The sequence below is a fragment of the Gekko japonicus genome, unplaced genomic scaffold (genome assembly GCF_001447785.1).
Source record: "Gekko japonicus isolate JY-2015 unplaced genomic scaffold, Gekko_japonicus_V1.1 scaffold5, whole genome shotgun sequence".
NCBI classification, from domain to species: Eukaryota; Metazoa; Chordata; class Lepidosauria; order Squamata; family Gekkonidae; genus Gekko; species Gekko japonicus.
The window spans coordinates 2705945-2720384 of record NW_015168652.1 but is presented as its reverse complement, the minus strand read 5'-3'; the positions used below and the strand labels follow the sequence as shown (position 1 = coordinate 2720384).

The following is a 14440-nucleotide window of genomic DNA, read 5'->3' as shown; positions in this document are numbered from 1 at the left end:
CTTCCCCCGCCCGCCCGGCTCCGAGGAGGCGGCGGCGGTGCGGCAGCAAGGCCAGCTACAGAGCGTTCCCTGCGCATGCGCAGGGGACGCTCTGTCACTTTCTGGGGGATTTAAACATCCACCCGAAATTTTTTTCAACTTTTTTTATTTTTGTGCACACGTGGGGACTGGCCCACATGTGCACAAACCTCCCCCGGCCCCCCAGCTGCCCCCGGAGCGCTGATTTAGCGATCCGCACTCCGGGGGCAACTTCGCTATTAGATATATAGATATCGGAATGGCCCTTAGGTGTGAATTGTTGGTGAAAATTATGGCCCTTGACCAAATGTATAACACAGAGACTATGTCTGCATCATTTTTGCCTGATACCGGGTGCATTTCTTAAAAAAACTTTCTGTGCCATGAGGCAACAACTGAACTCCTGCCTTAGAAACTTTGGGGTAAAACTGCTGTTATGGTAGAGAGGACCTTTAAAAAGGACATTCTCCTGCAATTAAGGCTTTCCTTTTACATGACCTGAAGAATTCCCTCTCAAAGCTGCTTGAAATACTGATCACACTAGAAGACAAACCACTGCAGCCAAGAAGGAACTGAGGGAGTCGAGGCATCATGCCACTGGACCATGTGACTGTTGGGAGGAAAACTGTCACAACGGCTCCGATAGGCACGCATACACCCCTAATTTATTTTTTGTCTGTTTTATTCAATTTATATTCCACCCTCCCTGCAAGCGGGCTCAAGGTGGATCACAGTAAGATTCTAAAACACATAAAAAGAATTCTACAGAATAATTAAAAACAATTTAAAATGGCATAGTTTAAAAAAGACACAAAACACAGGTTGCACTATTTCACTATATACATTATTTTCAAGGTGGTACCATTGGGTCTCTGAGATCTTATTGATCTGGGCCACATTGAGGTAAGTAAGCTTCAATTTCAGCAGAATAAGCCAAGGGTTTTTTTGGGGGGGGTGTTAATTGGATGCCCGCCGCCTCAGCCAAAGGCCTGGCAGAACAGCTCTGTTTTACAGGCCCTGCAGAATGGTAATAAGCCCGCAGGGCCCTGATCTCAGATGGGTGCATGTTCCACCACGCTGGGCCAGGGCAGAAAAAGCCCTGGCCCTGGTCAAGGTGAAGTGGACATCCCTTGGGCCAGGGACAACCAGCAGATCTTGATCAGCAGAGCACAAGGCTTTCTGGGGGACATATGGGAAGAGGCGGTCTCTCAGGTATGTCAGTCCCAGGCCACACAAGGTTCTAAGCTAGAAGAAGCTCTTGTCATGGTAGGCCTGCACATGCTCAGTCCCAATGTGGGACTGCACAAAAGACGAAGATGAACAGTGAGCTTAGCACATTACATCAACTCTACTAGAAATCAAAAAACTGCAGGTGATAAACGTGAACGCTTATTTAAGGTAGAATTTCAATTTTTAATATAATTACATGCCAATGGTGTTTATAAAGTTATCACAAATTTCATAAAATACTTACACATGAAATATGAAAAGGTCCAAAAGATACACCTTCCTCTCCATTCAGAGGCCAGTAACGCTCACATTTTTTCTGTTAACCAAAAATATGCAATTTTAATAAACTTAACTACATATATAGCTATAAATACATTGTATAGACAGATGGATTTAGAATAACAGAATCACAGAGTTGGAAGGGACCTCCAGGCTCATCTAGTCCAACCCCCTGCACAATGCAGGAAATTCACAAATCCCTCCCCCCCACACCCCCAGTGACCCTTGCTCCACGACCAGAAGATGGCAAAAAAAAAACCAAAAAAAACCCCAACCCTCTCCAGGATCCCTGGCCAAATTGGCCTGGAGGAAAACTGCTTCCTGACCCCACAGTGGTGATCAGCATTTCCCTGGACATGTAGGAAAGGGTGAGCAAGACCATCTTTTCAAAATATAAACAAGACCATCTTTTCGAAACCATTTAAAATTTCAGATACTCACTGTTCAGAACATACTTTTTAATCTACTTCTAAAAGGTCTCTATTTGCTTTCTGAATCCTTATGTTATTAATTTTAGAAGACGGGGAGATTGGATTTACTTCACTACCTGAAGGAGTCTCAGAGCGGCTTACAACCCTTCCCTTGCCCTCTCCACAATAGACACCCTGTGAGGTAGGCGGGGCTGAGAGAGCTCTCTCAAGAACTGAACTTGAGAGAACAGCTAGGAAAGAAATTATAACTGACCCAAGGTCACATCAGGAGCTGCATGTGGAGGGAATCAAACCCACTCAAACGACACTCTTAACCACTACACCAAACTGGCTCTAAACCCTATTTATTTATTAATTATTTATTTATTTGCATTTTTACCCTGCCCTCCCCGCGACACAAGGCTGTGTTGAGAATACTGCACTTAGCCTTGGTGCCATCTTGTTTAGTATACATTCTCAACTGCATTATACTGTTTTCATACTATTAATATGTTTCATAACACCTGCTACACTGCATTTTATGAAATCTGATATTAACTTTTAATTATGCAACTTTTGAAAAAATAATAATATAGAAATACATTATTTGTGGTCATCTACTATGAGAAGCCAATACAGAAAAATGCTTTAGTAGGATATTTGTCAAAGGCTGCATACATACCCCCAAAACTATGTATACATACCCTTCCCATTTCAAATTCTCGACAAGCCATTACAATAATCTGGAAAAGAAAGATATAAATGTATATATGAGTTTCAAAATGCTATTAAATCTTGCTCACACACTCTCCAATGTAAAAGCCAGTGTGGTAGTGATTCAGATGTACACAAGACTCAGGTTCAAATTCCCATTCAGCCATGAAGTTCATTGGGTGAGCCTGGGCCACTCACCCTCTCTGAACCTAAGCTATCTCATGGGACTATTATAAGGATAAAAGGGAAGATGGGAAAGAAAACATGGTTACCTCTCAGGGAAGGCCTGCCACTGAGAGAATTCTTCAAGCTTCTAGAACTTACAGCTGAGTGCTCCCTTTCCCCTTGGCATGATAGAGCCTAGGCTCAGTTCCCGCCCAAACAAGGGGAGGGGGTAGTCCTCTTCCCTCAGTACTCTTTCTGCTGCCATGGAGGATGAGCATGAGGCTGATACCCATAGCAGGGAAGGAGGGAGGAATGTACACCTGCACAGAAGACACTCAATGAACATCAGTTACAGGTAACTGCAACCATGTTTTCATCATCATGTCTTCTGTACAGTCCCACATGGGAGATTAGCAAGCTAACTCACCAAGGAGGTGGGTGTGGGCCAATCAATGGAACAGTGATTGTAAGGCTGTGATCACACGCACCATTAGCCCCACCATAGGCGCAAATGCCAGGCGGATTTAAAGGGCGTGATCAGACACAAACATCTGGGAAGCGCCCCGCACCCATCAGCAACCCGTTTTGCTCTGGTTTGTCTAATCATGCAGTGGTGGGCTGTCCACGCAGCTTCCAAGGACTGTGTGAACACGCAAGTGCGGGTCAATTTCCTCCAGAGGGAATAGCCTCACTTCACCCCCCCCCCGCATTATCTCGTGCATGTGACCGCAACCTAATACTGCTTTCCCCAAAGCTGCATCTCTCCCTGAATCGATGTCCACAGAGTAATGTTTGATGAAGGTGGACAGAGATGACATCGTGGCCCTGCACATCTCAGCAATGTCAACCATGGCCTGGAAGGCTGCTGAAGACACTTGAGCTTGGGTGGAGTGTGCCTTTAAGGGGAATAGGCATTCCACACAAGATGTCTTACAAGATAGTTTAATGGCAGATGTGACCCATCTGGAGATGGTCTGTGCTGAGGCTGCTGTGACAGAATTGCAAGACAAAGCTGGATTTTTAAAACGCTGCTTTTGTCAGAGAGTCAGAAAGTTCAAGAGTTAATCTTCCCTGGAGAGAACAGCTTATGTGACTGGCTCTCTACTCATTCTATGATTGGCTAGCATCAGCTTAGAGAGGAAATAAAACAGCTGATCTGAAGGGGGAAAATTCAACTTTTGGTCTTTGTCTGAAATCTAACATCTGGATCAGTAGCCAGAGACATTTGGCTTCTGGGGGAAGAGACTTTGGGAGTCAGTGATTTCTGTCAGGGAATCGTCAGAAAAGTACTTCTATAAAGAGAAGAGATATAAAGAGAAGAGGGACTCCATTCTTTAAGATTTATTAAAACTACTCAGAGAGAATTCAGATTCTCAGTAAAGAAAGCTACAACACTGCTTTATACAGACATATAGTATTGGAATAGGAATTTGGCAGGAGGTCTGAGTAATTAGAGAGAACTCCCATACAAGCCAAATAGTAAAAGGAGTTATTGCTCCTTAAGGGCAAGAAGAATGATTTCTAGCCAGTAGGAAGGTGTTGGCTAGAGAACCCTGGTGATAAAGAGGAAGAGCTTGGACACTTCAAAAGTTACTGGAAAGCTACAATATCTAAAGGGAGAAACCTAGAAGCAACAAGACAAAGCTATCCTCTTAAGAAACTGCATTTAAGATTCTGTGTAATAGGTGAAATATATAATAAGCAAAAACCTCTCACTGAAAAGAAATTGAAACTCAGAAATTAAACTACAATAACACTCCTTTGTTAAAAAAAACCCTCAGTTCTGTAGATATATTTGAAACTTTTACCTAGCAACCTCTATATCTTGAATCCTCATATTTATATAATCCCTCCCTATTAAAATCTTTATTTTGGTTTACACATTAATTTTGCTTTGCATGCCATTTTATGATGGTACTTTAAAACAAGATAGCTCCTGTATTCCCTCTAGCTCCTGTGCTGGGACATAAACCTAAACTAATATCTGTGAGAGGGTGGGACAGTTAATGCTTATAAAATAAAGAATAAATATACACTACTGAAGGGCAGCTCAGTCACTGAAATAAACTAAAAATATTTTTGGCAGTAAAATCTGTCTGGGAGTGGGGTCTGTCACAGCTGCTGTACCTTTGTCAGGAAGTTGAAAGCAAACAAAAAGATTGGAAGCCTTGCAAAAAGGTGATCTAGACAAATCTAGTGTATGTAGTAATTTTTCTGCTGGTGATTGTGAATTGGGCAGGAATATTAACAATATGAAGTTCTGATTTACATGAAACTGGGAGACTACCTTGGGAACAAATTCAAGGCTGGGTCTAAGGACAATCTTATCTTTATGAAACCCGGTAAAAGGCTTGTGGTACCTCAAAGCCCTAAGCTCACCCACTCTGCATGCAGATGTGATAGCCACTAGGAAAGCTGTCTTATAGGATAAGAAGGCAAGGCCACACACAGCCATGGGTTCAAAGAGTTTATCTAATAAATCTGTGAATACAATGAATAAACTCCATTGTGGTACATGGGGCATGCCAAAGGGAGGCAAGGATGTACCATAAACCACTGAAGTAAGACCTCTCTTAACATTACTCTGCAAGAGGAGGTTAATAGTTGGAGAGTAATCATCATATACAACCGTTATGTAGACTTCTCCTCATTCTTTCCTTGACTCTTTAGCTAGACAAGGCATGTTGCCACAGGACTTGAATCGTTATGGTATAATCTGCATAAATTTAAACAGCCTTCAAGATACTCAATACAGAGGCCACACAAATGCACACACACCAATACTGTCATTTCGATGAGTACCAACTGCCATTTTGACAAATTCCAACTAAATATTTACTCTTGGAAGACAATTCACTTCACACAACACAACACGTAACACAAGCCAAGTTCTGAGTGACAGCAGAATCTGTCAGGAAGTAAGTGGGCACATCAAGTGACACTATCATATAGACAATTAGTAAGTATGTTAAATTGCAAGGAAACTGTTACAAAAAATTTTACATGACAGAACTGAATAGTGAGGCAGGATACTTACTGCAACATTGTACTCCCATATCATCCTCCAGAAATCTATTACTGTATTTGCTAGCGGTCCCTGGGTTGCTACATATGCTTTTGGCCCATGGACTCCCTGAAATTTTAACACACACTGAATGTAGTTAGCAGTTATAGATGTGTTGTGAGTATAAACACATTTTATAACATAAGCCAGTCACCTTAGACATGAACATTCAAAGGCTGATTCTACTTAAGGATACACATCCAAAATGCCAATGTGTTAATTTTTTCAAACCAAGGAGAACCAAAGTGGAAGAGTAATTGTCCATTCAAACTAATAACACAAGAAAAATACTCCAGAGTATATGTATAATGAAGAGTGTGAGAATGACCTTTTAATGTAGAAGGTCAGGATATAAATCTCATTAAACTATAACCAGCAAATTAAAACAGAATATTAAAGTCACTGCTACAGCCAGATCACGGAATGCATTCTTAGCTCTCCTACCCAATGGAACACATCAGGTTTTCTCTGACCCTCTAGGTTTTTCCTGACTCTTACGTCTTCCTACAATTGGTGAAACTGATTGCCTGGGCTTTTCCAAATCCAAATTTCTCTACCATTATTTTTTTCACAAATCTTAAACTTGTGGAAATCACCACACCTATATGAGGTTTTCCTTTATCGTCCAATGGTATTTGGCAGTGTCATATGGGGAAAATGATTATTACGTATATCCATTACTGTTTTTATTTTACAAAATTTATATCATGCCTTTCTGCCCTCAAGAGCCACCAAAGTGACTAACAAATTAAAACAAATACATTTACATTCTGAAACCATTACACCAAACAAAAAAACCCCCACATCATTAAAACAAACTAGAGCATCATCTGTTGAGACAGAGTATTAATGCATTACAAATGCTGAACGAAGTGTGGCTGAACTGTGACCCTTACTTATTGGAACACTATCAAACCTTCTCTCTTATTTATTTTTAGTGATACAATGGGTTGATATTTACATTATCATTGTACAATACTGTTATCAGATGTCTTGTCTCTAAGGCACTAAGTTCTGTGACCCAAGGATTTTTGTATGAGTCTAGACAGCAGTGGCTCAAAGGTTAAGATGCTGAGCTGCAGACCAGAAGGTCTGTAGCTTGGCAGTTCAAGGCCCTAGTGCCATGTGACAGAGTGAGTGCCCGTCTCTGGCCCCAGCTCCTGTCAGCCTAGCAGTTCGAAAGCAAGAAATTGCAAGTAGATAAATAGGTACCGCTTTGGTAGGAAGGTAACAGCGTTCCGTGCACCTTGGCGTTTAGTCATGCTGGCCACATGACCACAAAGAAGTCTTCGGATACCGCTGGCTCTTCGGCTTGGAAATGGAGATGAGCACTGCCCCCTAGAGTCGGATTTGATTGGCTTTTGAGCAATGGAGACCTTTACCTTTAGTGATTTCTTATTCATTCACCAACTGTTTTGAGAATACTCTTTCCTTCTATTTCTGTGTTCAGGTTTAACAAAACACAACATCAGTTCTGGTTCTTCATCAAGGAAAGTGTGGTACAATATTTAAAATTTAATTATGGAATAAAGTTACATAAATACATACCTTAATAAAATTTGCATTGATGTAGTCTGAATCTTGCGGGGGAGTTTTTAAAGTCAGTTTAACTCTGCTGTGGTCAACTAAAAGATAGTAAATTTATGAAGAATTATTTTGTGTGTTAATTTTGCAGACACGCTCCATAACACTGCACAACAAAACAAATGTGATACTGATTAGAAATGCTTTAGATAAACATTTTAAAAGGTAAATAAACTTTCGGTATTCAGAAACGCTGCTACACTAAACTCAAACCATTCATACTTGTTTCAGGAACAGGATTCATATCTACTATACTGATAGGACTAAAGTCATGTTTCTAGAGATTATTTTATTACTGAATTCAAGTTTAAAAGTAGTTGTTCACTACATTCCTTAGAAACAAACACTTATATAAAAAACTTACTTTTTATTTTAGAACACTTTTATCCAGCTCAGACCATCTAACAAAAGTCTAAAGCAATTTTGATAGGTAAAATCCAATACCAAATTACTACTAATTCAAAATTCTCACAACCGGGCCACAAAAAGGAGATTCCAAGTCAGCATGGTAAGGATTGTGCTATGTTACAATTAAGGTTCACAGGACTTGCTCAACAGTTGTTATGGCTAAGTATGCAGCTTTCTTATGGTAAGAACGGAATGAAAATACATCCAACAATAAAGAATTTTAAATAAGTCAGAACAGCCAAAAGAAAAGTTGGTGTGAACAAAGATGCTGTTCTGATGTTTTACTTCTGCTGAGGGCTTACTAAGTAGATGTGATGTTTATAGTTTCTAACAAACTTGTTTTAAGTTCCCTTCACCCCCAGGACCCATTAGCTGCCTTGAGCTCTGTGGCAAGGTGGGACATAAATGTTTTAGAAACAACAGCAAATAGTTTCTGAATTCATTGTGACACTCTAGGGGAACAGAATTCTGTTACATTTCTCAGGTTTTTACTTTGGAAACATTAAGTTACAGCTGAGGCTACTCAAACTCCCTAAGTCAAGGTTTCATGGTAGACAGGTCATGGGTCATGGTACAGTGGTAGTTTCACCATATTGCATCAAACACTGAACAGTTTTAAGCCTCTACTTTTAGTTTTCAGGTTCTGGGATCAAAACTTTACTAGGCTGAGGTTAGAAGGATATATACCCCGCCCTTCATTCAGAGTCTCAGAGCAGTTTACAAACCAATTCCCCTCACCACAACAGACACCCTATGAGGTAGGTGGGGCTGAGAGAACTGCTCTTTCAAGGACAGCTCTGATAGAACTAGGGCTTGCCCAAGGTCACCCAGCAGCTGCAAGTGGAGGAGTGGGGAATCAAACCCAGCTCTCCCAGATTAGAGTCCGTGCACTTAACCACTACACCAAACTGGTTACGGGCATTGCCCTCTCCTCAGAGCCCAGTTAAAACATTGCAGAACAAATGTTAACATGAAAAACAAGACAGATCTTGCTACTAAGGAATCAGATATCAATTGCAGAATCCTCTCTCATGCAGGACTCATGGGTAGCTAACTCTAAAACAAGGCCAATGTCTCAGGTTGGCTGAGGAATGCACCCACAGTAGAGTGGCTTCTGCATACACCAGCAAATGATTGCTAGGGGAATCTAGATTTATCTCTTATACTACAGCTGTTTACCAAATATTAATTTGCATGTACATAGATATCTCAAACATTGCAGACATTAGTTTTTCCTGCCTGTGTAAATATTTTAAGACTAGTCACAACAGTCATGAATTAAATGCCACTGTTTTGAGGTAAGACCTCTGCATCACATGGACAGCAGGAGTCAGGTTTTCTAGAAATATTTCATTAGCGGTTAATACTTGCTGCACACTGAAGACAACCCACAGTACAGTTACCATTGGTTATGTTCAGAAATGGTCTGATATTCATCTGGTTAACTCCTGTCAACATTGTTCATTCTTTAACATTTCATGAACGTTAGCCTTCTGTAGTTTGAAACTAAAGAGAAGAAGAGACTGAATTTATACTCCACCCTACACTACCCAACAGAGTCTCAGAGCGGCTTACAAACTCCTTTCCCTTCCCCTCCCCACAACAAACACCCTGTGAGGTAGGTGGGGCTGAGAGAGCTCTGACAGAAACTGTTCTTTTTCAAGAACAGCTGTGCCAGAACTATGGCTTGCCCAAGGTCATCCAGCAGGTACAAGTGGAGGAGTGGGGAATCAAACCCGGTTCTCCCAGATTAGATTCCATGCACTTAACCACTACACCAAAGGTTGTCTTGGCAGTCACTGGCCATTCTTGTTTTCAAATAACCTACAACCTTACTAAAGTATCGTTTGCTTAGTAGCACTATTGTAATTATACTGAAAAAAGCCTTTTCCAGGAGGCAGATTTTCCATAAAGACTCATCTTTAGAGATAGACAATCTGATTATGCTGAGTCAACCCAGACCTCAAAGAATTTGTCAAACAGAACTATTCCAAGCACAAAAGTAAACTGTGAAGCACAATTGAGACATACAGTTTAGACATGTTTGGAAACTGAGGCTATCACTGCTCTTGTCATGTCATAAAGTGCCATCCCTATAGACTAATAAAATAATTTTATTTTTGGTGCGTCTCTGGCACCAGGAAGGAAGGAACTGAAAACAAATCAGCCAGTATCATAATGTCCCTGTATAAATCAATGGTGCGACCTCATTTGGAGTACTGTGTACAGCTCTGTTCACCACACCTCAAAAAGGATATTATAACACTGGAAAAAGTGCAGAAAAGGGCAACCAGAATGATAAAAGGGTTGGAACACTTTCCCTATGAAGAAAGGTTAAAGCGCTTGGGGCTCTTTAGCTTGGAGAAACAATGACTGAGAGGTGACATGATTGAGGTTTACAACATTATGCATGGGACAGAGCAGGTAGAGAAAGAAGTTCTTTTCTCCCTTTCTCACAATACAAGATCTTGTGGGCATTCAATTAAATTGCTGAGCAGTCGGGTTAGAACAGACAAAAGGAAGTACTTCTTCACCGAAGGGTGATTAACACATGGAATTCACTGCCACAGGAGGTGGTGGTGGCTACAAGCATAGACGGCTTCAAGAGGGAATTAGATAAACATATGGATCAGAGGTCCATCAGTGGCTATTAGCCTCAAGGTATAGATAGGAACTCTCAGTGTGGGACAAGTGATGCACTGCATTCTTGGTGCTTGGGGGGTGGGGGCAACAGTGGGAGGGCTTCTAGTGTCCTGGCCCCACTGCTGGACCTCCTGAAGGAACGTGGTATTTTTGGCCACTGTGTGACAGAGCGTTGAACTGGATGGGCCATTGGCCTGATCCAACATTGGCTTCTCTTATGTTCTTATGAACCTGCAGCTAGCTTTTAGTGCTACAGTTCAGATTAGACAGGTGATCAGGTTTACTTCTGGTTAAACTACTCTTATTAGCCAGAAGTGCATCCAGAGTAGAAGCTTGTCTAGAAGTTCATTTTTTCATTATTAAAAGTCAAATATTTGTAAAAATGGTAACCAGCCTTTCCCACACTAAAATATTAACTTGAAACATAGGATGTCAGCCAGCCAATATAGTCAGAATTCCAATATCTACACAGATGACATTTAGTGGTTCTTAACTGAATTAATCAAACACTGTAGAACTGTTAAAAATTCACAGAACTATTTCATCTCTCCAGGATCTGCCCTTTTCTTGGTATGGTTCAGACCACAGATCCTTAAAGAAAACTGTGTTTTGAATAATTATATATATCAGATAAGTCACAAAAGTTTTTGCTACACTGGTTCAGAGATCAAAGTCATTAACCGATTTTAAGCCTTGAAAATGGTTTTTAAATAGAAACTGGGAGGCCGACACTTATACAAAGAAACATTCATTTAGGCAGATGAAGCATCTTTTAAAAAATACCACTTTCAGGAAATAATTACCATCTAATTTACTTATTCAAGATATTGTAAATGTTAACTGGCAAGATACCTTATTAAATGTTATTAAAGTGTCTACTTAGAAGAAGAGCTGGGCTTACATGGCAGTATATCCTTGTATCTGTTCTTTTTCACATTTTCTTCTTTTTCTCCTGTGACTGTTGGGTAGATCTTTTCTGTTCTATACTTGGTTGATAGTCTCCTTAGCCTCTGTAATTAAAATGTTCTGATTTAAGTTACTTTTTCAGCTACTTCAAAATACGTTTTTCAACAAAGTTGTTGCTGTATAGGAATAAGTTTAGTTTTTCTTTTCAAAACCATGACTCCACACAGCTCTCTTTAACCTGACACTCATACTGAGCAACAGTTAATCATATCATAGAGGTGTTACCCACACCATGGAATATTTTCCCCCTTTGCAGTGTTGGATTTGTATTCTGATTTAAAAGCAATTTGTTATAGAGTGATCTGTCACCAACACTGCTTTGAAGACATCAAGAAAAGCATGAGTTGGCTTTAAAGCATCATGGACTGTCCTGCTTATGAGTACTAGAGAATCCTCAGAGGAGACCCATAGCCACAGTGGTGCAAAAACAGTTAGTGCCCCATCAATCATTTGCCATGCCCCTCCAAATCAGCATTACAGGTTGGTGTGAATCTGTCACACATCTTTCAGGTGTAAATTTTCTTTGTGAAAAAGGAAGGAGTTGAGGTAAAAAGTGTGAATCATGTCATAAATCTTCCAAGGGTGAATTCTCTATGTATTTGGCTAGAACAGAATTAGCATTTAGCAGGGCTGAAGAGTCCTGATTTTAAAAGCCTGCAGGGGTGTTGGGTGGCACTGTTAGAAGCCTAGAGTTCTTGATTTACAGAGAAAAGAAGGTTGAATTTACAGTTTCAGGTTTCAGTAACAGGAAGAAGGCTCTTACACTTTAATTCTGCAAACAATGTAAAATGTTGCTTGGGAGGGCATTTTTACAAACCTTATACAGAACAAAACTGTAGTCTATGCCACCGTGTATGCTATATATTACTGATTTGTTGTATGTTGTATCATGCTCTTACAACATTGTTTTCATTTTTTGTAATTCCATTTTCTGCATTGCTTGACATAGCACGTTTGATACTTTTTTGCATTTTTGTAATTTTTGTATGCCTAGCCCTATTGCATTATTACATTTCTCATGTTCTATACCATGTAATCTACTTTGACTCTCAAGCAGAAAATTGGTAAATAACTAATGAATTATAAATAATGATGGGCTGACCACCACTGTACTCATTTGCCCCTCCCCCATAAAAATTTTCTGGCTATGGGCCTGCCTCAGAGATACCACTGGAAATAGTACAGAGAGTTGGAGTTGTGAGGGGTGCTTTCCTTTCCTTCTTTAAAAAAAGGTATGCCCTCACAGCCTAAAGGAGAAAGCAAACAATCTTAATTTAAAACAAAACATCCATCATATCACACAATAAAACTATTGTAGCAATATAATAGCCCACCAAAATTGCTAGCACACCTGCACCAGGTGGGGTGGGGTGGGGTGGGAAGAGAAGGATAAAACTACAAATATAAAAATATAAGGTGGTCAACATTCACAGTGTGGTAAAAACTATCCAATCCACAACAACACAAAAATTAAACCAGAAATGTTCAAGTCTGATACCTGGTGGTGGAAAGTGCCATCAAGTCACAGCTGACTTATGGCAAACCCATAGGATTTTCAAGGCAAGAGACATTCAGAGGTGGCTTGCCATTGCCTGCCTCCACATCATGACCCTGATATTCCTTGGAGGTCCCCCATCCAAGCACTAGCCAGGGCCAACCCTGCTTAGCTTGCAAGATTTGACAAGATCGGGCTAACCTGGGCTATCCATGTCAGGACCTCAGCAATCTAGATACAAGGGGGATGTCAGTATTATAATAAAAAGGTAAGTTGCCACCAAGGCTGTTGTAGTTTTGTCCTCCTGAATATTTGACTGCTCCTCTGAGCATAGCCACCTGATCAGCAAGCCAGCCCAAGAATGTATTTCTTTGTTTCACAGGAGAGAGGCTAATAGTGCTGGGAAAGTTCAAACAAGCAGCAACAGAAGGTGCTGTATATTTTTACAGAAGAAAGCTAAAGAAAAATTACTTTCCAAAACAAACTAATCTGCTGTACACACATACACAAACTATATATGGACTCCTTAATGGACTTCGCGGGAAGGGCAAGGTATAAATGTAATGAAAAGAAATAATTAAATAAAATAATGACAAAATGAGAGGCTGATTTCCACTTTGTGAATGGCTAGTATAAGAGCATGAAGTTTAAACAAAACATTTCAGTCTATATTTAGTCTAAGACGAAAACTCATAGTGCCATGTCTTGAGTTTTATGACCTGCACTATCCATGCACATTTACTCAGGACATTGTTTTCTACAAAGTCGTTTACTTCAAGTTCTGCTTATTCACTGCTTAACAGAAGTGGTTTGAAAGATAGTGACTGTTGCTACATAAAACAGAAGAGATATTTTTAGCAGGAACAATATATTTCCTTTTCAAAGTGGTGAAACGACAATGTTACAGGTTACAGAAACACCACTACACTGTATAACACAAAAGACATCAAAAACAAGACTTTATTTTGTAGGTCATAATGTGTCAACCATGTTACATTCAGATAAACTTTTACAGAGATAAACTTCTACCAATTCCTTGATTCTTCATCAACTGCACACAACACGTACTTGGGGGGGGGGGGGAGAGACACTACCCCGCAACTGCTTCTGGATCAGCAGTACTGACTCCTTCCTCACGACAGTGGCCATGTAAGACCAACAGCCTCGCAACAGAGAGTTGAGAAAAAAGTCAAAGGAAGGTATAGACATCAAAACATGCTTGCTACTGGAGGAGCAGCTCAGAGTTCATTCTGTTCCCATGTTCAAAGGAGATGGATGTTCTCCTCTAGCCAAAGATGTTCCATAATTTTTCAACTGCTTTAGTTATTTATTTTAAAAAATGTCAGTTTCCAAGGATTCAACAGAACAAAGTTACAGTCCAGTGGCACCTTTCAGACCAACAAAGTTTTATTCAAGTTGTGAACTGTCGTGTGCATGCACACTTCATCAGACAACGAAATGGAA

At 40.3% G+C, this 14440-nt stretch overlaps 1 protein-coding gene across 2 annotated transcripts in view; it reads right to left on the bottom strand.

Annotated features, from left to right (window-relative positions):
- The window catches only part of PTPN12 (protein tyrosine phosphatase, non-receptor type 12), a 111304-nt gene that overhangs the window by 44104 nt on the left and 52760 nt on the right, over positions 1–14440 (bottom strand). For both annotated transcript variants that reach the window (XM_015415066.1, XM_015415067.1), the window contains exons 2-6: positions 11417–11525; positions 7429–7505; positions 5854–5949; positions 2642–2680; positions 1493–1564 (exon numbers count right to left, since the gene is read on the bottom strand). In XM_015415066.1, coding sequence (XP_015270552.1) covers positions 1493–1564; positions 2642–2680; positions 5854–5949; positions 7429–7505; positions 11417–11525 — 393 coding nt within the window. The remainder of the gene's footprint in view (positions 1–1492; positions 1565–2641; positions 2681–5853; positions 5950–7428; positions 7506–11416; positions 11526–14440) is intronic.